At 37.2% G+C, this 25,530-nt stretch overlaps 4 protein-coding genes across 7 annotated transcripts; 2 read left to right on the top strand and 2 right to left on the bottom strand.

Moving 5' to 3' along the window:
* Nucleotides 1-209: 209 nt before the first annotated feature.
* LOC113711738 (uncharacterized) lies at nucleotides 210-1,792 on the bottom strand. 4 transcript variants are annotated; one of them, XM_027234927.2, is made up of 4 exons: nucleotides 1,705-1,785; nucleotides 1,547-1,615; nucleotides 774-1,478; nucleotides 210-661 (listed from the first exon to the last, which is right to left on the bottom strand). In XM_027234927.2, exons 2-4 carry the CDS (start codon nucleotides 1,602-1,604, stop codon nucleotides 543-545), a joined length of 882 nt encoding a protein of 293 aa, XP_027090728.1. In that variant the 5' UTR covers nucleotides 1,605-1,615; nucleotides 1,705-1,785; the 3' UTR covers nucleotides 210-542. The 4 variants fall into 4 exon arrangements, with proteins under 4 accessions (XP_027090728.1, XP_027090731.1, XP_027090726.1 ...); XM_027234925.2 differs by having other exon boundaries at nucleotides 301-676; nucleotides 1,705-1,784; XM_027234930.2 differs by lacking the exon at nucleotides 1,547-1,615 and having other exon boundaries at nucleotides 1,705-1,792.
* Nucleotides 1,793-6,520: 4,728 nt separating this feature from the next.
* Nucleotides 6,521-9,166, top strand: LOC113712974 (protein RER1A). The gene is made up of 3 exons (XM_027236657.2): nucleotides 6,521-7,038; nucleotides 8,397-8,577; nucleotides 8,704-9,166. The coding sequence occupies exons 1-3, from the start codon at nucleotides 6,656-6,658 to the stop codon at nucleotides 8,758-8,760; spliced, it is 621 nt and encodes a 206-aa protein (XP_027092458.1). The 5' UTR covers nucleotides 6,521-6,655; the 3' UTR covers nucleotides 8,761-9,166.
* Nucleotides 9,167-12,819: 3,653 nt separating this feature from the next.
* LOC113712894 (uncharacterized) lies at nucleotides 12,820-14,873 on the top strand. The gene is made up of 8 exons (XM_027236517.2): nucleotides 12,820-12,836; nucleotides 12,924-13,110; nucleotides 13,222-13,275; nucleotides 13,359-13,490; nucleotides 13,584-13,692; nucleotides 13,807-13,848; nucleotides 13,924-13,980; nucleotides 14,074-14,873. The coding sequence occupies exons 2-8, from the start codon at nucleotides 12,947-12,949 to the stop codon at nucleotides 14,731-14,733; spliced, it is 1,218 nt and encodes a 405-aa protein (XP_027092318.1). The 5' UTR covers nucleotides 12,820-12,836; nucleotides 12,924-12,946; the 3' UTR covers nucleotides 14,734-14,873.
* Nucleotides 14,874-17,394: 2,521 nt separating this feature from the next.
* On the bottom strand, nucleotides 17,395-21,133 carry LOC113712783 (low-temperature-induced cysteine proteinase). The gene is made up of 5 exons (XM_027236353.2): nucleotides 20,338-21,133; nucleotides 19,013-19,248; nucleotides 18,782-18,922; nucleotides 17,888-18,337; nucleotides 17,395-17,787 (listed from the first exon to the last, which is right to left on the bottom strand). The coding sequence occupies exons 1-5, from the start codon at nucleotides 20,804-20,806 to the stop codon at nucleotides 17,686-17,688; spliced, it is 1,398 nt and encodes a 465-aa protein (XP_027092154.1). The 5' UTR covers nucleotides 20,807-21,133; the 3' UTR covers nucleotides 17,395-17,685.
* Nucleotides 21,134-25,530: the final 4,397 nt, after the last annotated feature.

Here is a 25,530-nt window from a genome sequence, read left to right as displayed (position 1 = left end):
GTGAGAACTGAACTGGGATGGCACTCAGACTTTACCAAAAAGTTCTGTAACACAATACAACACAATACTACTGCAAGAGGAGATTCTAAATCTCGTATAGTACTGACCTCAAAACTTCAGCGCTCAAACCTAAATTACATCATGACTTGAAGTTGATCGTTCTCATAAGTCAAAGAAGAAAGGAAGAAGCAAATTCTCAACACTAAAAATGAAAGCAACAAAATATTTTTATGAAGCTGATTACAACTAACTCGCTTGATCTCCTAATTGTTCATGATAAATTCATGAAAAAGAAGCAGATTAAGAAGATGTTTTCTTTTTGCCAATAAAACCAGCCCGCCAAACAATCTAAGCTAACAAAACCATTCTATTATTCTGATTTCGAGGAAGAATAAAGAGTGTACTTAAATATAGGAAAGAAGAAGAAGAAAGGCTTAATTAGTCGTCGCCATAACTGCAAATTACTCATGCACCGACTATATGAATCCATTTGTCTTCTTGGATACCACATTTCTCAATCTCGTGAGGCTCTAATTGAGAAACTAATACGGTCGCGGGGGGTAAAATCCACCAGCTGGAGCTGGAGGTGGTGGATATGTTCCTGGCGGTGAAGAATTAGTCTGGGGATAGTACTGTGAAGATGGAGGCGGAGGAAAGGTTCCTGATGGAGGAATTACTGGTCACAGATCCGTAATTTCAATCAGACAGAAATCAATTAAAAAGTTCACTATGAAAGATTTTCAACATAATCAATAGACCAATATCACACATACCTGAGGGATAACCACTTGGGGCACCAGGAGGAGGATGCGGAGGATAACCTGTTGGTGGACAGGGCTGGGGAAGCCCAGCAGTTGACTGAGTGTAAGGTGTTGCCGGAGCTGGCTGCGGAGGATAAGTGGAAGATTGAGGTGATGGTGCTGGAGGATAGCCAGATGATTGGGGCGCCGGAGGATAGCTTGATGATTGAGGTGGAGTATAAGGAGCTGGCTGTGTTGGGGCTGAAGGATAGCTTGATGATTGGGGTGGAGTATAAGGAGCCGGTGGTGTTGGCGCTGGAGGATAGCCAGATGATTGAGGAGGCGGGGCGTAAGGGGCCGAAGGTGTTGGCGCTGGAGGATAGCCTGATGATTGAGGAGGTGGGGCGTAAGGGGCCGAAGTTGTTGGCGCTGGAGGATAGGTAGGTGACTGAGGGGAAGAATAAGCTGGCGACGGATTTGGATTTGGATTTGGAGGGAATCCAGGGAAAGGGGACGGAGCTGCTGAAGTAGGAGGATGAGGATTTGGAGGGGCATTTATGCTTGGAGATGGTGCTCCTGGATAGGCGGCATTGGTGCCTGGGTAAGGATTAGCTGCTGCTGGAGGAGGTAAGCCGCCATCGTATGGCAAGAGAGTGGAAATCGTAGCGTTTGGTGTTGCATACATTTGCGCTGGTGGTGTATGCTTTGCTGCAGAATCTGGATTCTCGTTCACATTACCTGCAGCAATAGAAAGCAATCAATCTCCATTTCAGGCAAATCTACAAGCACATTAGTACTAATCATACCAGTGGCCCCATAGGGCTGGGCTTGATTTCCATGGAAAGGGAGGGGTGCTCCCACCATGATCGATGAAGCTGCAAATGGGATTTGTCAAACACTGAATTTTTTTTTCCTCTCATTTTATACATATGAAGTGCAGGAGGAAGCCGTGTAGGAAATTTACCTTACTCGGGAGTTGACTTGGAAAAACTGATGATTGTCACCGAACTCCCGATCGATGAAGAAACAATTGGCAAAAAATAATGTGGAAGAAAAACTTTAAAGAGAATAATAGTCTTAAAGTAGTATTATAGACCAAGTCGTGCTATTTTAATCAGTCAACTCGGTTACGTTACATCCCCACTTTCACATTCACAACTAGTTCGGCAGCATGTGAATGCACAGAAGACTTTTTTGAGCATTTGAAAAAAAAAATTTAGTGCCAGAGAGGAAGCCCCTTGAATTGATTCTGCCTTTGATGGCAATCCACTTGATCAAGATGTAATGCCATTGATGGGTGTGAATAGAATAGCGCTGAACGATGATGATCTGATAAAATGGAGTCGGTGCTGCCACGCCCAAGGCTTAGCCAGCACGTTAGTTTCTTCTGTCCAGTATGTAAATTCAACATTTTAGAGTCAGTGGCTCGTGCCTCCAAATGGAATCCCAAGCTTACCAAAACCTCATTCACTCTTCTTTCCAAGGCTCAGCCTAGTTATCCTTCCGACATTGTGTTCACATGAAAATGGAAAAACAAAGAAAACATGCAAAATAGCCTGAATATTTTGTCTCGTCACCTAAAGAGCTATTTATCGATTTCTCAAAGTTTGAGCAATTTTTACTTTTTTTTTATATAATTATTAGCTGGTGAAATCTTGTGTTGGATGGTACTCCTTTCCAAAAAATTTATTGTGCTTGTGAAATCCCGCAATTCCGAATTCAATTCGGAATTAAAATAATTCTCCAGGAATTAAAATAATTTCTTTTTTTATTTTTCTTTCAATTTATCTAATTTTTAATATTCATTTTTAAGATTTAAAATAATTATTGATTCAAAACTATTTATGGAAGTAAAGATATGTTTTTTATAAATAATAAGCAAAAACTTTTTTCTATTTTTTTTGGATTGCTTCAGGGTTAATAAAATAAAAATATGTTCTTTTTTTAATGCAACATGGCCTCAATAAGGGCATTTTCGACATTAAGGGGGTTTTTGTTAAATGTTTGATCATTCAAAGGGTGAGACTGTTATTTGAACAAATTATAGGAATTGATTGGTAATATGATCAAACCTCGGGGGAGGTAAATGTAATTAACCCTAAAATGAATTCGGTTAGCTCCAATACTGAATTGAAATAGGTTTGAGATTTTATAGGTCAAATAATTGAAAATCGGGCGCACTGAATTATCAATTTTGCACCGAATGCTCACTCCTAGTGCACGCCATTATTAGGAAGTTTTAAAGGAAAAATAGAAGAAAGAAATATGGTAAAAGATTCAATAGAGCTGGCCGGAGGTCCATTCCAGGAGGATGAAAACGGTTGATTTGCAAATTATAGAGGAAACTAAGCTAGAAACAAATAACAAGAGGTTTAAAAGGTCGAATTCTTTCCAACTGCTGCTATATCTATATGTTAAAATATATGTCCAAGTAGAAGAAATTCAAAAAGATTCTACAGAATTATTAGTCTTCCCCGCGTCCAGTTCATCTTGCGCACCAAATGGGGAGTCTACTTATATCCTTCATTTTCCCACCATCAAATCAAACTCCCTTTCGGTTAACTTTGACTACATCCTCTCATATATCCGTCTTGTCTTGTGGTCTAAAAGCAAACTGATTCGTATTTGTCGGTCCTCAAACTTTTCCAAGGCATCTAAACTTTAATAAAGCGTAAAGGATTAATCTTTACCACATTACGAGCGCAAATAATAATGCTGCTTGAGCTCGATCTCATATCCGGATGTATACCTATATATATATATATATATATACACACACAAACAGACACACATCTCTAATTAAGATGAAATATAAGCTTCTTTCTTCTCACCAAAAGCACAAAGTATTTCCTTCGTGCCAAAACAAACTCGGTTTTGCCATCACAAAATAATTTTGGATGACAAAGTCTAGAGTTAACTGCAGTAAATTACAGCCTTTACCAAAAAGAACTTGATGATGCAGATAGAGGCGCTATCGGACCCTTAATCGAGTTTCAAAAAAAAAAAAAAATTTTTAAACTTGAGGTCTTGGTTTAGAAATTCAAGCATCATATAACATGAGCTTGACTCAAGATTGGGCGGAATAATAACTTGCTCCAAATTAGTTAATCAACTATTCGCGTTATGTTTGCGTAATAATTGTCAATTGTTAACCTACCAAAAAATTCTCAAAATACACATAAAATTTGAAAGTCAATGTGCTTCAGCCTAATCACTCACTACTTAGCTCCAAATTAAAGAAAGATCTGCCCGCTTCCTATCTTCTCTTTTGTCAATTTTCTCAAGTTCATGGTATCCCGGCCTCCAGTTTCCTTCGGTGCTTTTAAGGTCATCTCCATCAAATACCATTTCATAAAGTCATCTCCCGCTTGCTGGGCGTTGCCATCTTTCAGGATGTATTTAATTTTGAGAGCTCCTGTGAATTGGTTGGATCTCCATCATGCAGTTTTTAGCCACGTGACCAAAGTTTTGCAACGCTCCGGCTGATATCGACATGGATATATCCGCCATAATCAATCGAAGGATTATGCATGCCGAAGTATGCTTTGTTCACAGGCCTCCTTATCTTCGAACTCAGTAAAAGCATGCCCCACAAGCTATCTAACAGTTCCAAAGTGTTGTATGCAGGTCTCCATCTTCAGTAATTGTTGGATTCAGCTTGCAAACAAACGGCACATTACCCGGAGGTTTTACCTCAGCCTCAGGAATGTCCCCAACGCTTTCAAGCACAACCACCCTGGAATAATGTGCGCCTCTTTGGCACGCAAGACTTCCTCCGGCTGTGGCGGACCTAGACTTTCATCCTTCATGAGTACTCAAATCATCTTCAACTCGGACATCATGATCGCCATCATCATCATCATCAACCTCATCTTATGGTTCTTTCCTATACAGTGTTAGTATAAAGAAATCTTTTACAATTGCAGGTAAATAGTGGGCTATTGAATTGAAGCTTCGATCCCACGCCCATGTGTATCTATACATTCTCAGACATACAACTCTAATCTAAATTCCCCATAAACCCTTTGGGTGACACGAAAATTTTGCCATCGTGCACACAAATAACTTAATAGCAGCATATCCATAGTTAATTGTAGCAAATTGGAGCCAATAGACATATAAGAATTATACGAAATTAACAGGAAAATCTAGCAAAATCTCAGCCCACAGCCAAAATTAGAAACATTCCAAACTTGGCTAAAAGTAGAAATAGAATTCAAATCAAAAGCCAAAGTGCATCAGCTTAATCACAACTTAGCTGGATAAAATGATGATCCAACTTTACTATCAAAACAAATATTCAAGTCCTTTTCCAAAAAAAGAATAAATATTCAAATCAAACATCAACAAGATTTTCAAACTCTCCAAGATTTTCACCATTAAAGAAAAACTCTTGAAAAATTCATAAATTTAATAAAATTACGGTGTTTAACTTGTTACACTCAAGTGGGTGAGGGGGAGGGGGGATGAAGGATTATATTGGATGATAAGAGGGATGAATTGTAATCAAGACATCTAGTTCAAAACCTCTTATTTACACACAAATTACTTTTTTTTTAAAAATTTTTTTTGTTGCACTTGCATTCGCATTCAAAATGCAAAACGGGCCTCTGAGTCCAATTGGGGAAATCCTGCTGGGCTTCTGCTTCTTGAAACGTTTAAACGAAGCCCTATAACATTTTATTGGTGATAATTATAGAAACCTCCCTTGAGATTTCTGACAATTACACTGACCTCTTTGGAGGTTTGGAAAATAGCACTAACATCTCCTGAATTTAAGATTTTGATAGCAACTTCAGCCCATGTTAGAAAAAGCATTATTCAAAAGGTCTTGGGAAGTGAGATAATAATTTTGTTTCATTTGCACCCTTTTTGTCTTTTGTGAGGTAGTATTAGTAAAAGAATAAAAAATATTAAGAAATGGAAACAATTAGTGAAACTCAGAAGATATATGTGCAAAGAGAACAAGGGCAGTAGTAAAATTTGAAAGAAACACCAAACATGTGTTCAGAAATATAAGGTTCTAAAACAAATAAAAAGACTGTTGATTAAACAAGAAAATTCATCTTTGATCAATACAAGAGAGCTTTTTATTGTCATGTTTTGTAGTATATTGATCTCATATTATTTACCATTTTTCATACACAGTTATGTTCTCTCATGATTGACATAGCAATTTCATCATACTATAACTAACAGCACAATTTTGTGTATTAAGTTGAGATGATAAAAGATTACTTACCTTGCCATAGATTTTTAACTCAAAAATTTCCAGATTTTGCCTTGATTTCTGCTTTCTTTCTCCTTTTGTTTCATGAATGCATAAGATAAAATAAGTTCAACCAAATCCACCAAAATCTAGAGGTTTCTTTCTCTTACATTTTTTGCTTTTGCTTCTCTTCTATACAAAAAATATATGATTTGCATTGTCCTCTCAAGTGTTATAAATCACAAAATGGCACCATATTAGAACATCAAAATGGCACAATTTTGCAAGTGCACTTACAGTACCTAATAAAATAAAAAAATAACCGTTAATCTTGTTTAATCAGTTATCTTAGACTTGTTCATTGCCCTAATTTTTTTGTCCCAAATTTGTTTACTAACAACTTTAAACTCTTAGGGTATAGAAGTAAATTTATCTTATCTCATGTCAATTATAGGTTCCAAATTCATGTTAGGGGAGGTTAGTGCTATTTTCTAAACCTCAAGGGAGGTGAGTGCAACTGTCCGAAACCTTGTGCGTTTATCCTTTTTCATTAATCCAAAATCCAAATCAATTTCATCCTCCGCTTCCCAAGTTCAACAGATCACTTAAAACGTGACAAATTCCCTTCCAACAAAAATACTGGTAAATACAAATTAAAAACCGAAAAACCAGAGAAAAAAAAAATAGTACTCCAGCAAGTTAGAACATGAATGTCGGTGGCGGAGGTAAAGATGGAGCCGCCGGCGAATCATCTTCGGCAGCTTCATCGGCGATTTCGAAATGGGTTTTCTCGATGTCACGGGGTTACCAACATATGCTCGACAAATCGACGCCACAGGTGCTCAACCGGTGGATCTTCTTGGTGGTGATCGCTTTCATCTACGCCGTACGCGTGTACTTCGTTGAAGGATTCTACATCATCACCTATGGGCTCGGAATCTACGTCTTGCAGCTGTTGATCGCCTTTCTTTCCCCTCAGGTGGACCCGGAGTTCCAAGAACTCACCGCCGACGATGGACCCTCTTTGCCCACTCGCGGCTCCGATGAGTTCCGCCCCTTTGTTCGCCGCCTCCCTGAATTCAAGTTTTGGTAGCGTCCTCATTTGCTCCTATTATACTTAAGATTTTTTTATTATTGATTGAAAAGATCAATATTTGTTTTTTAAGGCCTCCGAGGATGTAGAAAAGTGGGACTTTGCGCTATCAATTTATTGCTTTTATGCAACATAATTAATGGGTTGAGAATATTGTGATTTTGATAGTTGCTGTTTGCTCCCAATTTATTGTCATGGTCACCTTTGCATAAATTTGGGTTAGGACAAAATGGGAAAAAGGGTTAAAAAAGGAACTGATTTTTAACTTTGAACAGAATTGTGGGCTTCAATGGCTGTACTGGTTCCAAGTTATGGTTGACTTTATGTGGTTAGAAGACTTGGTGTTTGCAGGAGCCTAGTATTTCTCTATACTTCTATTTAAATATGACTATTCTCCTAATGTAGCATTGAAATATGACTATTCTCACCATCCCTATCGCTTATGAGACAGTCATATGCATATCATACTGATATTTAAGTTTTGCAATTACAAGTAAGATTCCCTGACAATTGGTAACCTGGAAGCCGACGTATTAATTTTTCCAGACACTGAATGCGTTTGCTGCCCTGGAGATATATCCAGCCAATATTGGGGTGATCATAATCATTAATATACAACTTTAGAGTTCATATTTTATGATGCTGTTTAGGATTTGAGAGAACTACATTTGAGTAATGGCCTTTAATAAAATTTTGTGAACTGTTGCCAATAGGAGAAGATTGAGTAATTTCCATGCTCCCTATACTTGAATGAGCATTATGCTTGTTCAGCTATTGTTTAAATTTACTTCTTTTTAAAAGGGTGGGGACTTTTAGATAATGTTGTTGGACACACTGATATTGAATTCCTGGCATGGAGTTGTCTAATGAGTCACGAGTCCATCCAAATCACTTTCCTGGATGTAAAATCTTATTATCTGTAGAAAAGCCATCTTTTGTACTTCTGAGTAGTGAAATGGATAGGATGTTAATGTTGAAATCAATGTCTGATTGTCTGAATCATCTACTAGCATGTTCGACTCAGAGACCTTAAGTAATCAGCTATGGTCACACATGATTGTATTGTGGCAAAATATTGCTGAGCTATATGGTCGCTACGTTTATTGAGGCTTTGATTTCCTGTCTATATGATTTCCTCAGTTGTAACTGTGTATTTGTCCAACAATATTTCCTCTTTTGCAACTTGTCATTTTACATAGTCTTAGTTTCTCTCCCCTTTAATCATGATTTACTGTCATTCATCTTACCTTGACAGACTTCACCTGATGCTTTATCTTATGAGTTCCGAATACCATTATGCAGTATCTGTTACTGGAAAATGGAAGGATTAATCTTCTTTACTTCTTAATGACAGGTATTCACTCACCAAAGCCTTCTGTGTTGCATTTATGCTGACTTTTTTCAGTGCGTTTGATGTACCGGTGTTCTGGCCAATTTTGTTATTCTATTGGTTGGTTCTATTCATTTCAACGATGAAGAGGCAGATAATGCACATGATCAAATATAGATATGTGCCCTTCACCTTTGGTAAACAGGTAGATACTTAGCCATTTAGTTATTAGATATTAATTGGTCATTTTTAGTATTTTGTTTCTATTATCCTGTCAGATTTTATTTTGGCATTTGTGAAGTAGTTGAAACATTTCACCCTTTTGACTCAGCGTTACACCGGGAAGAAAGTAGTTCCCTCTGATGATGCTAGCATTTCCAGGCCTTGATGGTTCAGGTAAAGATGGAAGACTTTTACCTATATTTTAGGTTGTTTAGGTGGCTATAATCTTCAACAAGGGAATTTCATAGTTATTCCCGAAGAATTCTCCAAGTATCTTATTTTTTCAGTGAAGGATAATTTAGTTTTCTGGTGCCTCTATGCTCATATAGAACACCTTTTTACTTCTAACTGATATGACACTTATTCCATTACATGTCAATGTAAATGCGGAATGATTAAATCCTAAAATGTTTGTACTATTCACAGATATTTTAGTATCTAGGTTTCCTTGCTCTCCTATTTTACAATGTTTTGTTGTATTTCTCATGTCATTTGACCTGAGTAAGATCACCTCTTCAAAGGCGCTGATCCTTTCTCTGACTGGCAGATTTGTATCCCATGCTTTTGGTAGATATCTTGCTCTCATGTTGCAATTCCTTATTTTTATTTTTTATATGATTGGGCCCCCGAAAAGTCGATAGATGATTGCCTTGGAATTGAAGTTGGCAGCCGTGCAATGCTTCTGGATTAAGAGTTTTGATTGGGATGAATCCATTTTTCTATGGCGTTTGTCCTGAGGTGACAAGTTCTTCTCACATTTTAGTGAGTGTGATCTTAGTTAGTATAGCGTGTTGATTGTTATATGAAGTTGATCAGGAAAGATGAACATGATTAAAGGTAAGCCCAAGCGATTTATTTTTAATCACAAAACTTCACCAGTAGGAACTGTACTTGAACCTCTATCCTAAAAGATAAGGGAAGGTAGGACAAGTGATTATTGAGGGGGCTGGAAGGCCCATGCCATTGATGTCTTGTTGGAAAGTGTTAATATACCCTGTTGGCCTACGATCTGGAGATGTCAAGTCTTGGTACCTGCTTCCGTGGGGTTGTATTATCTGCCCCTTGCTATCAAGACGCCACGGTACATATTATGTCTTTTGTCTCCATTGTCATTGAGTAGGGAGCACGATTTTTTGTAATTGAAGTTTACCGTTGTCTCCAGTTTTGTGAAGGTTGAGCTTGTTGAGAGCGCTGACATCTATTTTCAAATGAAAGAAGGTTTCAAGAGAGAGAAAAGGCTCTTGGGTTAGTTAACGTGGAAGCACAAATTGTGCACTGTGATCCTACATATTTTAACTTGGGATGGGATCGGGATTGGAATTAGGATGGAAATTTTGGTGTTAAAAGTATTTTGCGACCCTTTTTTGGTGGAGATGATAAAGTTTTAAATAAATTTTCTCTGCGTAGTCCACCTGTCCGTGAAATGAAACTTCTGATGCATTTTTCCTTCATGTTTCTTCTTTGGTTTTCATTTGACCCAAGCTGAGGCACTGGAGGATTGGTCTGGTAGACGCATTGTTACAAGTCAGGCAAGATCATCGGTGGACTAAAGTGTCTGATGCTTTTAAGTGTCGATTCCGAACTTGCATGAGACCTCCATTCTATAATTGAAGCCGGTAGGAAAAGTATGGTTTGTTTCCGATGGTCAAAAAAGTCGACCTCAACAAAACTAGGATGGATGCTCTACCCCTTGCTGAATGGATTGTGGAGGACCCTGATTTATCAGTCTTGTGCAAATGAAACCATATATCTGCCAGGACTTGTAACTTTCTAAGCTTGCTGATTATAGTTCTCAAATGATGCAGCTTGTGGTTGCAGCGTCCTCTAGTGATTGATGCTATTCACCCTGATAGATGCATAATTTACAGATTCCCATTTCTTCACCGTGGCTCTCTCATTTTCTTGAGGTTAAGAAATATTGGAGTCGCTCTTTCCTATAATAATTTTCTGCTCATCCATTCGGTGGCCAATGCAAGGGAGCCAGAGGGACACGAAATAATATATAGCCCAATAAAACAAATAGCACGCCAGCAAAATGGATTTTGCAAGCTAAGATCAACATCATGGAAACGGTATACAGTGAGGAAAAAATAGGTGTGTCCGGTTGTAACTTGTAAGAGTTAAGACAAAGTTCCAAATCAATCTTGATCATGGACTTGGGACAAGATTTAGTGCACGGCGTGGGGTGATATGACCACTCAACCTTGCAGGACCACCTGCTGCAACTACAAGCAATTTGTCCTCGAGGAGGCCTCCTCAAGATTAGGATCCAGTCTCTTGAATATCATATGCAACTTCTGTGATCTCTAAATGAGGACACCATATGCCCTCATCTTTTGGTTAGAAACTTCTTAAATTACTAGACATGTTTGTGACCTTAACGGACTGTAGTATTCAATTCTGCAGACACTGAATTTGGAGTTGCTCTTTCAGCAGTTAAATTGGTTGGATTATTTGAATTAGTCTGGGGTTCTTGAAGAGGACCTAACTATAGCACACAATCAATCAAATCTCCCTACGACTGCGATGTGCCGAAAGGTAAACGAACCAACTTGGCATAAGCTTCTTGTAGCTTCAAACAAGTGAATGAATAAAACTAAGGCCAGTACTTAAATTTAACGAGTTCAGCATGTTCAAACACATTTAATAACAACAAATTAAGACATCTGATTTAATTAATTAGCATTAAATTTATGAGGCAAAACTTGTTCCAAAAAAAAATAAGTGATAAATACACTCAATTGTATTACGTTTTTAAAACTTAACAATTCATTTTTCAATTTTCAATTTTATTAGACGCACCTTGAGACTTCTTCTCAACTAACTTATTGGGTTGTGTACCACATAAAGTGATTATATAACCATAATTTCGGCTTCATCAAACTTGATGCTTTTAATTTTGGCTGTTTAGCTTTACAAATTTATCGTCTAGTATTTAGGAAGATCGTCTACCGTGTTATTGTCCCTTTTGACAAATTGTCAACAATTAAAAAGAGGCGACCATAACTGCGTTGCTAGGACACAACTTATTGTTATCGGAGCCTAAAGCTGCAAGAACTCGCGGTCACATGAATATGGGATAGGCCACAATTTGAGGTTTGGATGGCGTGTCGTTGGTGGCCATTGGTTGCTTGCACGTAGCTGAATGATGTTAGGAAGAGGTGATGGAGTCTAGGAAGGGTATGGTTCGTCATATAAAATGTTTCAGCTGAGGTAATTGCTTGAATAAGCAAAGTCAACTAATCAAAGCTTGATTGGGCAAAATTAATAGTCTGTTTACCATGAAAATGGGAGTGGGGAAAAACGAACAATTTTCCATTTCGAGTAACAGACAGGTTCCACTTTTCTCGTCCACCAAGAATGATTAGCGGAAAGAGATTTTCATGATAGGTTGTAAGTCCATTTCTGACGAACTAAAAGTAATTGATTAGAAGAAGGCACAATCATGACAATGCCCTCTAAAGCAAGCGGCTAATGTGCGTCGTATTACTTCTAGCAAAGAATTTGGGGAGCTGTACATTTCATCGGGCCTGACCAGACTCACCAAAGTCTTAGGAAAATGAGACAGTTGTTAAGCTGTGTAGAAAGACAGCAGCATCAAATCTCATAAGCTCAGTACCGTAGTGGGAGTAACTTCTGTCATCTACTTCTGCCAAGGACAATTAAAGTGTATTAAAGTTCAAACAGGCTGCTAAGAGATTTTTTTTTTTTTTTTTGTTTGTCCCCAGACGTCAAAATTCATCCAACAACACTACTGTTGATTTGATTATTATGTGGACAAAATAGTTCACGGGTCATCTCAAGAAATTTATGTATAGAAAACGATGATCAAGACTTTAGTAGTAGTTTACTACTTGTTTAACGCAGGAATACCCGATAAATATAGGTGGTTTTGGATTAGCATTTGCATGTAAACTACTACTTACTCGTGATTTCTTAGTTTTTAATCTTGAACTTCTTTGGACAAGTCGTACTTGATGTCTGATAAAGATGCACAAACTTTCAACTTTCGTTTTTTGGACCCTTGTCATTTAACCAACCCCCTGTTTGGTATAGTCCCTACTCGTGTTCCTTCCTTCAGAGGGCAACTATATCTTTTCCAGCTCCATGACCTCACATTTTCAAGTACTCCCTGATTCCTCTAGTCAGAGAAAGTCCAAAAGCCAAAGAGTAAAAGGAAAAAAAGAAAAGAAGTTTTGGGGTTGCAAAAGTTGTGCAATTCACTCTCCTCTCTTACGCGTGGTTATGCAACTTTTCTTTGTTTGTTCTTTATCCTTTAATTGTGATTGGAACCTACACCGAAGTTGTAAGCTTGTTTTTCTCTTTGAGTCAGTTCTCTCTGGCTCTGGACAATGGATGGTGGACTTCCCATGCTCAACTGTCTTTTACAGCACACTCTCAGAAGCTTGTGTACTACAGGAACTAGTACTACTTCTAGTTCAGATTCTTCCACCTCTGCTAAGTGGGTATATTCTGTTTTCTGGAGGATCCTGCCAAGAAATTATCCTCCACCCAAGTAAGTACCTTAAATGTTTCAATCCAAATAATGAATTTCAAGAATTCTTGAAATGCTCTTTTTCGGTAATTGTAACGTAATGAAGATCATAATTTGCTCGAAATGTTGCAGGTGGGATCATGGAGGAAGCATACTTGATCGTGCTAAAGGGAACAAAAGGAACTGGTAAAGTTTTTATTTGAGAATTATGATCATTTTGTGTCCAATTACAACTCATCAAGTAATCTAACCTCCAATTTTTGGCTCAGGATACTTGTTTGGGAAGATGGATTCTGTGATTTTTACGAATGCGAACGAGCAGGTAGCGGATATGTGAAGGGAAGATTTGGAGCTGATATTTTCTTCAAAATGTCTCATGAGGTCTATAACTTTGGAGAAGGGTATATATAGCAGTCATGTTCTTACTTAACTTTCTTGTGATTACTGTTTAAGTGGTTTAAAATTGCAATTATCTTGTATGATCTTGGATACAGATTGGTGGGTAAAGTTGCTTCAGACAACAGTCATAAATGGGTGTTCAGAGACTGTCCAAATGAAAATGATCCCAGCTTCATCCATTCATGGAATGTATCTGTTGATCCTGTAAGCAAAAAATTGCCCTTGTGAGGAGTTGAAACCAAATTTCCAGTATTACCTCTTTCTTTTTTCATGTCAATTGATTGCATTTTCTTGTACTTGATCTTTCTTTTTAAACAGCAACCAAGAGCATGGGAGGCTCAATTTAATTCAGGCATTCAGGTTAGTGTAAACTCCGATACATATTCTTCTCAGTTCCACTAAGATCACATCAAAAATTGCTTCAATCCTTGGCAGACGATTGCAATCATAGCAGTAAGAGAAGGCATAATACAACTTGGCTCGTTTGACAAGGTCCGTCTCTCCTTCTCCAACTCTTACGGAATTTTTCGTGGTATCCATCTGTTAATCAGTTAAGATTTACAACATTCCAATATTTAATTTTAGGTTGCTGAAGATCTTAATTTGGTGATAAGCATCCAAAGGAAGTTCAGCTACCTGCAGAGCATACCAGGCATCTATGCTATACAAAGACCATATTTACCAATTCAGCAGCCCCATACTTTCAGGACCAATACAACACCCCATTTTATGATCGAAACTGGAGAAACAGCTTACGGGGTTGATGATAAACGCCAGTTAGTTGGATCAAAGAGACTCTACTGTGATCGACCTGACGAATTTCCTGTCAAGTCCATCAACTTAGGCTTCAACAGTCCCCATAATGGCATGATTGGACCACCTCCGGCATTATGGTCCATTCCACCTCTTCTGCCCTCATCAGCTTGCAGTCCTGGAGCTGCTTGTATTCCAAAGATGCCTTCCATCTCACCATCTTATAATGCAATTGAAGCAACTGATACTCTGCTGCTGAGCAAACAGAATTGCACCATGAAAACTTCAAGCCAGTCTGTTAAGGTCAATGAATTTATTGGTTTAAGTGAGATGCAAAGTGGTGATATAAAGGCTGAAACAACCTGTGCAATGGAGGCTGCTCAAGAAGGAAAGCCTGGAACTTTAAGCCATAGTTTAGGAGTGGAATGTAGGGTAGTGAAACTGGGGTTTGGACCCCAGTCAGAAGAAGAGTGTGCTCTGAACCTTAATTAAATAGCTGGATGTTAGTTCTTACCGTTGTCATGATTCTAATGTTAAGACTGTCAAGAAGAGTATTGGATTGGCGCTGGCAGCTTAATTTTAGATGTATAAAATTGTGTATAAATTAAATGAATCTCAGCTCTTCTTGCAAACTGCAATCTTCAACATTATGTTTGAGATTTTTGATCCTCAAATCCACATACATGCACTCCATGTTCTATCTGGAATTGAGACAAGAAATGTTATTATGGATAACTTAGAATCCAATTGTCTTTAACGCAATTTTGAGTTATGCTTTGTGGCCTTTAGATAACGATACAAGATTATAATCGATTCAACCAAGATTACGATCATCGGGTCAAGACAAGCGGAAGGAATGCATTTGAATAACATTACAATTAACGCACATAATTTGAGTTGTCCTTTTTTGTAAGAGGACAACTTCTTCTAATTATGCAACATATTCCTGCGATATACAGATAAGCGCAGCAGCAGCAGCAACAGCAGTATATATAATACAACGTAGTTCCAAGTTAATGGTGACAACACTTGTCTCAGGGGCAATAAAGACAGGGTTGGAAGGAGATGAAAATGTCACCAGTAGTAATCTGAAATCCGGTTGTTTGAAATTAATGGCGTCGGCCCAATAGAAATATCTTGGATTTTCGATTCAACCTAACTTCTTCTTGTACCACATCTCCATCTCTTGGAGGAAACAGTGTCACATTCAAGTTGTTAGTACACAACTACATATCACATCATTATATATATATATATATATATATCTGCTATATCTGCATCTAGGGAATGGATTTAAATTTTGCTTCCTACTTACCCACTTGTAACTGCAGCTATGTGCCAATATCCCACTATTTGCCATATAAATTTTTTTTTCTTTGGCCACCAAAATGTAGGTTATGGAGTATTACGTAGTGCTTCTGATTTTGGAACCATAGAGTAGAGGTACAAACGGATATCCAATCTAATGTTGTCACGCTTAATTGCACTTTACGATTGCTAGTTTGCTGACTAATAAGCGTGCGTTTGGATTGTATTTTTTTGGATTTTTTTTTTTTTGTAGAAAAATTACTACGGCGATTTGATACGTGTAAGGTAAAAAGATAATTAAAAAATATATCCACGAAAAACATAGCAATTTTTCTTTGAAAATCTGCAATCCAAACACACCCAGGAGCTGATGATATATATATATATATATATAGATTGCTCGTCTGTTCTTTGTTGTTTCATTAGCAGGACTTGTAATTGATGATGCTGTCACAAAGTTGCCAAGGATACACTAAAATTTGTCTACAGATGATGAGATGAGGCTATTAATCCTTAGCTCTACCCAATTGTCAATTCATTCCTTTCGAAAACTAGAAAGAAAGCAATAAAAATTTTTGCAATTGACAGAGGCAAACTGGGATTGAGAGAAAAACAAAATGATAAACTTCAGATATTGCTACTCTTTTTTTTAACTTTTCCACTAAGTAGAAAAGAGCATCTTGACTGAAAAAGGAACAGATATACCATGAAAGCGAAAGAAGAAAAAAGAAGATAAAAGATGGACAAAAAGATGAGCGAGCAAAGAACGAGGATCAAATTGTGGCGCGTGAAGCTGGATATGATATCCAATCTTTGACAGATTGGATGGTCCCAAACCCTAACCCCAAGTTTTTTGGGCTTTTCTTGCAAGGTGGTGCGTATATTCTGAGAAAAATAATGGCGATGTTTAACAGGACATTGATGTGGCCCCTTTCAATCATACGACTCGTTGATTTGAATCTCAAACAATATGATGGTTTGTCCTAATGATTCTGGGAGTATTGTCCAAAGTAAGTTTATATGCAGTATTTAGGTTAGGTTTCAGAATTTTGTCTTTGTTACATGTACAATTAATTATACACGGTCGATTAACATTGCAACAAAAAAAAAAAAAAGGGAATTTTGAAATTTTATGGCATGTATTGAACTGAATCTTCCAACACAATATACTAAATCTAAACAATAATCAAAGATTTAGCACTTTAATCATCATGCAGAGTTTCAAAATTCATTCAATTCAAAGTCATTAAGAAACAGTACTGTATGTAGTATCAGCTTCTCTTTTTGGTCTATTCTGCATCACTTCCAAGAGAAGTGGAGAAGTTCATAAAATACAAATGGAAGGTATTTCCCCCTCATATTCAGGCTAATATCACTTTGCTTTCTTCCCAATTATTATGGGCTTCTAGCTATATAATTTTTCGTATTTTTTGCAATATTTTTATTTCCCTTTCTCTTTCTTCTCATTTCCTTTTCTTTTCCATTATTTCATGCTATCACTTCTTCCCTCTTTCTGTTATTATTTTTTCATTTACTAAATGCTCTTATTATTTGCATAGTCTGAGATCAATTTTTATTTGCTTTAGCTCATTCTTTGATTTCTTCTGCAATATAAATATGGATAGGATGTGTTCATAAGAAAATCTGTAGAAGAAATAGTGCTGCACTAAATTCACATAGCCGATGATAATCAACCAACCGCCCTCGTTCATTAAAAGTTCACCGGCCTCGTGAAGATCTCAAAAATATTTCCCAGAATGGTTTTCTCTAAAGCCTTTACATGACCATCTTTTGGCCAGTGCCTACATAAACTGTTAAAAGGAAACAGATCGCCAGCAACCGAAATGAAATCCAAGCCAGCATTTAAATAAGATTTAAGTACACATAAGCAAATCAGATTGTAGCAGCAGATGAATGTTCTACTTGTTCTGTTTGTTCGAATAGAAGTTTTAGATATAGATATTTAAAGCCTATATACAGATGACCGTCTAATCATATCTTTAATCAATCAATCGGGATTCTGTAACTTCAGTGGTGGTATGGAAAACAGGAAGGGGGCACCATGCGAATTTGTGATATTCCTCTGCCTTTCCTTTCCTTTATCCACACCACTTACAGATTGGTCATCAGGTTTTTTTAAGAGCTGCTCTTCATTCCTTCTGTGCCTGACTTCACCCTCTTAATAGGCCTAGCAAGCATGTGCTTCATAACCTTCACTCCAAGAGGGTTGTCCTTGCTCTGTGTTAAAACAAGAAAGTTGGTTTTATAAGCAAGATAAAACTCGGTGTATCTGCAAGAAAATTATCCAAGGACGAGTTAAATGACAGCATTTACTTACAAGTGAGCAAGTGCCTGACTGAACGTGGCAAACGGGGTAATCGTGGGGGCAGCAGCTGTAGTGGTCTTCACAGCATACGGCACCTTCTAGAGGGCAGCATCCCCATTCGAAGCACGAGCCATAGAACTCGAAGACACAGCAGCAGGTGTTGTCCTGTGGGCATTCATAGTAATTATCACAGGCCGCCGGAGGCTTGATTGGAGATGGAGGGGAAGGACCAGGATTGGGAGGATTTGGGCCTTTCTTGACAGGGTAAGAGGGCTCACTGGTGATGCCACATAAGCCTGAGGTTGCTTTGACATTACGCTCCATCCTGATGTAGCCATCCTCCCCCCACTCTGCACCCCATGAGTTCCTGACGATCCAATAATCCTTACCGTTTGCTGTACCATATCCAACCACATTCACACCGTGATCTAATGCAGTCCCACAGTTGCCGGTGAATAAACCCTGAAGTTGTTCAAAGTAAATATATATTAACAGGCAAGTAAAGGGCAGAAACCGTGCAGAACTAAGCAGCATGCTGTGTCCTATCCCTATAGAATTACAGAGAGTTCAGCACTGAACTCGAAAACCTCGCGAGTTGTAGCCTTCTACACTAAAAAATTAAGAGTCTTGCTCCTGGTAAACCAACAAAATTACGAGGTGAATGGGAACCAGTTTTCAATACTAGAAAGGAGCTAAACCATTACCTTTCAGTTGTAGTGAAGTACTAGGAAGAACACAAATTAACTAATTAAACAATTATTTGCTGACAACATAAAAGTTTCCGTATATACATCATTGTTGCAATGATTGCAAACATCCTCACTTTAAATCACGAAAACATATTCATTCGACGAAGGAAAACTTTTTTGGCATTTCTCAATGACTAGAAAGATGGATGGAACTCACCTTCAAATAGAGTTGGAAATCTCTGCTAGAACCTTCAATGGCAACACTGACGGGTTGATTGGCCACGGCCTTCTGCAGTGCCCTCTCATCATAGGGAATTACATCTTCATAGCCGTCAATTGTGACCACCCTGGCATTTTTCTGCAAGCAAGAGCTAGGTTCTTAGTCATTATTTTTTTTGCTGATTAATTTCTTTTTTTTTTAAACTAACATAAAGAATTCAATACGTACCCTGTATGTGTCACACGTCATGTCCCTGCCTCTGTACGGATAGTCTTCCTCAGTATCAATGCCACCATTGTTGATGATGAACTCAAACGCATAGTCCATGAGGCCACCGTTGCAGCCTTCATCATAAGAAGTATCACAATCCACTAGTTCTTGCTCAGACAGGGAGATCAAATCACCAGTCACAATCTGGTTGATCCCTTCCACGGCAGCAACTGCTGAGAAGGCCCAGCAACTCCCTTCGTTTTCCCATTAAATTCATCCACAAAACAATAATGTAAGATTAGCACACAGACATTAACAAGGGTAAGTGGCAAACGACAAAAAATTACACCATTAATGAGTCGCATACAGATCTTTGAAACAAGGGCCATTAATATCGTTCCCGTGTAAAAGAAAATCAAGGACACCATCACCAATAAGGCCTGCAACAACTACATTCCTTCCCAAATCCGAACATGTATATACTGCTGCTAGTATCTTGTGAAATTGGATGCTCACCAACATAAGATGAACTAACAACAAAGAAATTAATGTTCGCAAGTAAGTTAGGCAGGCCAGAAATTAGGCACGACCAAAATATTTGGTAGCTACTAAAAGGAAGTGTGGTGGAGTATTTTGCCGGAGCAAGAAGTTGTCCATTATAGCAACAGGTGGGAACTGTTAATAAGGCACAACTACGGAATGATAAGGGGGCTTAATCTTGAGAGAAAATAAAAAGAATTAATGTAGCAACATCAACAACATTAGAAAAATTATTATATAAGCAATTAAAACTTGGAGAAAAAAAAAAAAAAAGAGTCTAATCTACCAATAGTTTCAAAGCCGAACTTGAATTTCACGGGAAAGTCAAAAAATAAATAAATAACTCTGGTTGAATTTTTATTTTCCTTTTTCTTTGTTTAAATAAAAAGGCCCAGGTAAAGATGTACGACAAACCAAAGCAATTAATACTTAATATTCACCCAAAGCAATAATTAATCTAGATTTCCGATTCACCAAAATACCCACCAACTTTGTCCATAATAAAACTCTACTTGCTAGTACTACAGCTTGATTACCTTTTTTTTCTTTGGCTACTTATATTCATTTCCTACTCGGATTTTCCAAAAATTTTCTACATCTATTCATTTAAAAAACACAAAATAATAATAAATAAATAAATAAATAAATAATTCTCGACCAAAACATACTGACCAGAGGAGTTTTAAGCAAAAAATTTTGCAAATAAAACAGGCTCCAACAAATCTAACCATCAAGCAAGATGAAAAAAATAAATAAATAAAATAAAAATCAAAGTAAAATACAGAGCTAGGAAAACTTCATACCACAGCTTCCCTGATCTTTGACCGGAAGAACAGCACCTTTTTCTCTCCAGTCAATGGAGTTCGGCAGGCTATCACCTACTTTTGGACGGTAGCGATCGCTGGAAGTCTTGGCCAACCTCCTTTTGGGATCAGGGCGGGTTCCCAAGTAAGTAGAACGGTACTCCTCGTTGCTCAGATCAGCAAATCGGTTCAGCCCGAGCTGGTACGTCCTGCTGGGCAAGCTGTTTTGTTCGTCGATGTACCTAAGATTATCCTTAAAAATTTCAAACCTTTTATCTTTCTCTCCTAGGCCGTTGTACGACTTGCCATGTTTCACTAGCCATTCCTCGTACAAGGCCATCACTTCTTCATCCGTCCTCCCACTGCCACTCGTCTTTAGGTTTGCGTTACCGTAGCTCAGGATGGACATGTCCTCAGCTGATGAGAAAGAAAGCAAAGAAAACAAGAGAAGCAACGAAAGAGTCGCCATGTTCTGGGATTTCTTTTCTGTGGCGGAGGGCCGGAGAAGACTGAGTTGGGAAATGTGGGGAGGGAGCCTAGAAATATAAAGGGGGAGACGAGGGGTAAGATTGGTCTTGTGAGTTTGTGTTGATTTCTTGGATTAAAGAATGAATGAAAGAAAGAAAATTAAACAAGGATGGTTGAGTACGGTTTTACGTATGGGATGAGAGTTGAGTGTAGCGGTAGTATAATGCGTATTTTCTACTGTATTTTCTGATGATGTTGACAGGGGAAGAGTTGGATTTTTTCTTTTTTGGTGGAGAAGGATAAAGAATTTTTCTGAGGAAAGCATGTGCTGTGAACCAGCCGTGATGGAGGTAGGCTATTTATAACAAGTCGGGTAGGAGCTGGAAAAGATAGGACTAGGAGTGATGGACGGAGTGCGTGAAAAATGCAGTATGAGTGGGGTTAAGTTGAATTTTGAATTATAGGCCGGGAATTTGAATCTCAATTAAAAGAAAAATTTTAAAAGACATGTTTGAACATCTTTTTGATTTAATGTTGGTATGAAGAATATGATAGATTATAAAATCAATATTGTTGCAGAGAAAAAAAAAAAGGACTAGGAGCCAGAAAATGAGAAAAAAAACTAGAAAAAAATTAACCAACCGAAGAAAGGAATTGATTTAGGTAAGACTCTGCTTTGAAGTAAGAGACGAAGGAGAGGCATATTATTTTGTGTTGTTTCCGGGTAAAATGGTGTGCTATGGTGGCCTTGGTCATCCAAAGCTTTAATAGCGTGCGGTTAATAAATCGCCGTTGCACCGTGCGAGTGCACCACGCATTCAAATGAATTTTTGTTCAACAAATCCATATATTGTGGTAATTGATAGAAGGTATGATTTGAACTCCTAATCTCGTACCCTACCAAACTTTAATGTTTTGGTGGTGACCACCAACTCAAAGTGTGATGGTTTTTTTTTTTTTTTTTTTGTGTTACATGAGTTACGTGGAAACTAGTATAAAAGAAAAATGAAATAGTGAAAAGTTGAAGAGGAATTTACACTCCGATTAACTAAAGTGAACCTCCTACCCAAAAAAGAAAAAAGAAAAAGAAAAGTAAAGTGAATCATGTGGAATAAGTCAATAGTGCCACTCGTGACGATGAATAATGAAACATAAAATAATCCAAGGAAGAAAAGTTAAATTACTAGTAGTAGTGTCGTCCAACACCACCACTCATTTTACGGTCATAGACGAGACAGGTTTCGTTTTGGACAAGTTGCTTGACTTAGAGAACCCTTTTCTTTCCCTCTCCCTTTTCCTTTCCCAAAAATATACAGCAATCAACCCAAAACCCCGGAGTTAGGTCCCTGTACTGTAGTGTTTTTTTTTTTTTAAGTTGTTGTAATTCTTTTTTTATATACAAATTTGGAGTAGTAATTCCAATTATTTGTGAATTAATTTGCTATTTGCATAACCCTCATCACTGTAAATTTCTTGCAAGTAAGTGAAACTACATTTTATTGCAATTACATATCTTTAGTCCTTTTTTTCTTTCTCTATCTACCTTATTATTTTTATACAAATGGCAACACTTAAATATTTTCTTACTTTGAAAAAAAAAAAAAAAAGAGGAAAACTCTTCAATTGGATTATACAAAGAATTGAAAGGAAGTCCAGCCTACAGATGTGCACTGATACAACATTCTTTGTATTTTAAAGTCACGGTGACAGCTTGAAATAAAAATTTTTTTTTTTTATTAAGCAAGGACTCAACTGAGTCAAGAAAAATTAAAAATATGATAAAATCATATCTGAATTGAAGAAGTTTCACTTTCACTACAACGCACTCCTTTGGATTTGGAATCGGATTTAAAGAGGCAGGCAAACGGGTCTGATGGTTTGAATTTTTTATTTGTATTTAAAGCAATTTGGTTGGTTGGTTGGTTCATGGTTTGAAATAATTGGGTGTGAACGAACATCTGTCATCAGCAATGCCAATGCCCCAGTGGCCAGTGGGCGGAGATTTGGACGGCAACGAGCGATGGTACGGGGGGCGAGGGGCCACGTTGCATATTCTAAGCGGCGGCTACGAAAGCTGCACATCAGGTTGTTCTGCAAGTTTTTAAGGACTTACTGACACTTTGAGGGCCCCACCTTCTTTGTTTTTTTGGCCTTTTATTCTTTGAAGAGCGGACAGCATCATTTCTGTAGGACGACCGTATTTAAATGCAATTTGAATTACACGGGAGAAAGTTCATCTGAATTTTTTTCCAAAAAAAAAGTTAAGGTGAAAAATATATATGGCACTTAGTTAATAGCATGCATTTTGTAATGGCAGGCAAATACAACTCTACTAATGTTTACTTTAAAATAAAGTAAAATATTACAGCTTAAACTTTTTCTTTTACTTTAGAATTTGTCTCCATGTTTTTAGATTTTCCAATTCTTATCTACTGTCTAAAGTCACAAAGTGTCTAAATTTATAAGTATATACACTCATAATATATATAAAAGATTAATTATTATAAATTAAGTGCAACTTTCTTGACCACATACAGTCTTTACAGTTCAGGTAGCAAAAATAAGGCAAAAAATAAAAATTAGAAGAGTCGGAGATGTGAACATGTATTGAACATTGGAGCTCTTTTCATTTAATATTAGAAACTACCAACAGGATCCTCATCACATTCACACCATGCCTATGCAAGGCATTGCAAAGTACTCTATAAAATAATCCATAGAAGAGAGAGAGAGAGAAGACTTTCTTTGTTTTCCTGTAATAAATAAAACCTCCCATGGATTGCTCAGTGATTTTTTTTTTTTTTTTTTTGGTCAATATGATAGCTTTCTATATTATAGGGAAAGAGAGGACCTGAAAAAATTTAAAAGTAATTCGGAAGTGACTGTGCCATCATTAGATCGGACGGATACGTTACGCATTTACCTAAATTTTTTAGGTAAGATCATATTTAATTGTAATAAATTAAATTTTTATCTCCCATTCCATCCAAATTTAATGCTTTGATGATGGTTACCATCCCAAATTCTGTTGGTTGCTTGTGTCTGTGCACCACTTCTAACGTCTATAGATGTAATTAACCTGACACAGTATGACTCAGCAGAAAGATGGAAAAGGAAGTAGCGGGACCATGACCAGCAGCCCGTAGTGTATCCGTATAATTCGATGATTATTTAGTTTAAATTTTGTTTTTCATTAAAGTTATCGCTTAAACTTCTCTTTGATTCATGTAGATACGTAATGTATCTGTATGATTTGATGGTGATTTAATCTCTATCAATTTCCATGATCCTGTTATGTCGGCCCACGACTGAGTTAGAATTGGAGTAAGAATTGGTATGCATATAACAATTGAAGAGAAAAAAAAGTTGCCTTCGAGGTGAGGTGAAGGCTGTGAAGCTTCCTTTGCTTATTATAAGTTAAAATGTACAACCTGTCGACCTTCATCTTGATTGTCTGATCAGCAGGTGTAAAAGTAACAGCATAATCAACGTCTGTACTTTTGATTTTGTCGGCTTTCTCTGCGGAAAGGCGTTAAATGAATTAAAGAAAAAGACTTTAGCATCCGCAATTAAGAAGAAAAACGGCTTTGGTAAGAGTCAAGATTATAGGCTTATTAAAAGTAAAGATTATATATTTTCCGCTTGATCTCCACGTAATATATACATGCGTCTTCAGCTGTAACACGTGCGTTGTTGGTAAAGGTGGACAGAGATAAACAAGATGTAAATTATCAATACCTTTACTGCGAGTTAATAAAAAAGAACTCCGTTTGATTTGGCCTATTTTTGAAAAATTAGTTTTTTAAATATAATATTACATTGATACATAATAATGCGTGGGGGTGATCGGTGGATGATACTGTAGTGGAGATTCATATGGATGGATGGAGGGAGTAGTGGCGGTGATGAGTGGTGGTTGTGAATAGTAGTGTTAATTTTAAAGAGGTACCTTAAAAATTTTTTAATTTAAAAAGGTATCACAAAATATATTTCAAAAACATCTTTCTAAACATAAAAAAAAAAAAAATCTATGATAAATTTTTTTTATATATATTATTATAATAAAATATTTCAAAAACACCACAAAAAATAGTTAATCCAAATAGAGCTGAAGCGAATCCAGTCATCTGGCCATTTGATGCAATATTTCTGCTTGAAGAAATATATAATTTCCTGGTGCAAAAACAATAATGATGCTTGCTTAATCTTCTTCAGCGGAAAAAAGAAAAAAAAATGAAGGAGAAAAGAAAATAGTTTTGTGCTTTTCTCTACTCAACTAAGTATCATAGATGAAAATCGCAAAATGAGCCAGGCATGCCTTCCGGCTTAAAATCAGCAGATTTTGTAAAATTATCTCAACCAAAACAATAGAGAATTAACAATTATCTCGATTTAGAATGCTTTGAATCTTTTCACTTGTAATTTCCATTCCCATCAATTGTCATCTTATAACTTCCAGTCTGGCTGCATATGCATATTTTCCAACTCCTTTTTGCTTTCAAAGGGATATGTGTTTGTCCCTTGGCAAAACAACATAATCAAATGGACTCCGATGCCAACAAAAACATCTGGCATTGAGATTATTGATGGATTAACAAACAAATGCAAGAAAAATAAAGAAAAGGGATTGGCAATGCAAGTTGCGAATGGTAATCAAAGAATCCCTCCCTCTCCCTTTGCCGAGATTTTATTTAAATGGGACAAGTACGAAAAAAAATTATGATA

The sequence above is a fragment of the Coffea arabica genome, chromosome 10e (assembly GCF_036785885.1).
Source record: "Coffea arabica cultivar ET-39 chromosome 10e, Coffea Arabica ET-39 HiFi, whole genome shotgun sequence".
NCBI classification, from domain to species: Eukaryota; Viridiplantae; Streptophyta; class Magnoliopsida; order Gentianales; family Rubiaceae; genus Coffea; species Coffea arabica.
This window is presented reverse-complemented; position numbering and strand designations above follow the sequence as displayed.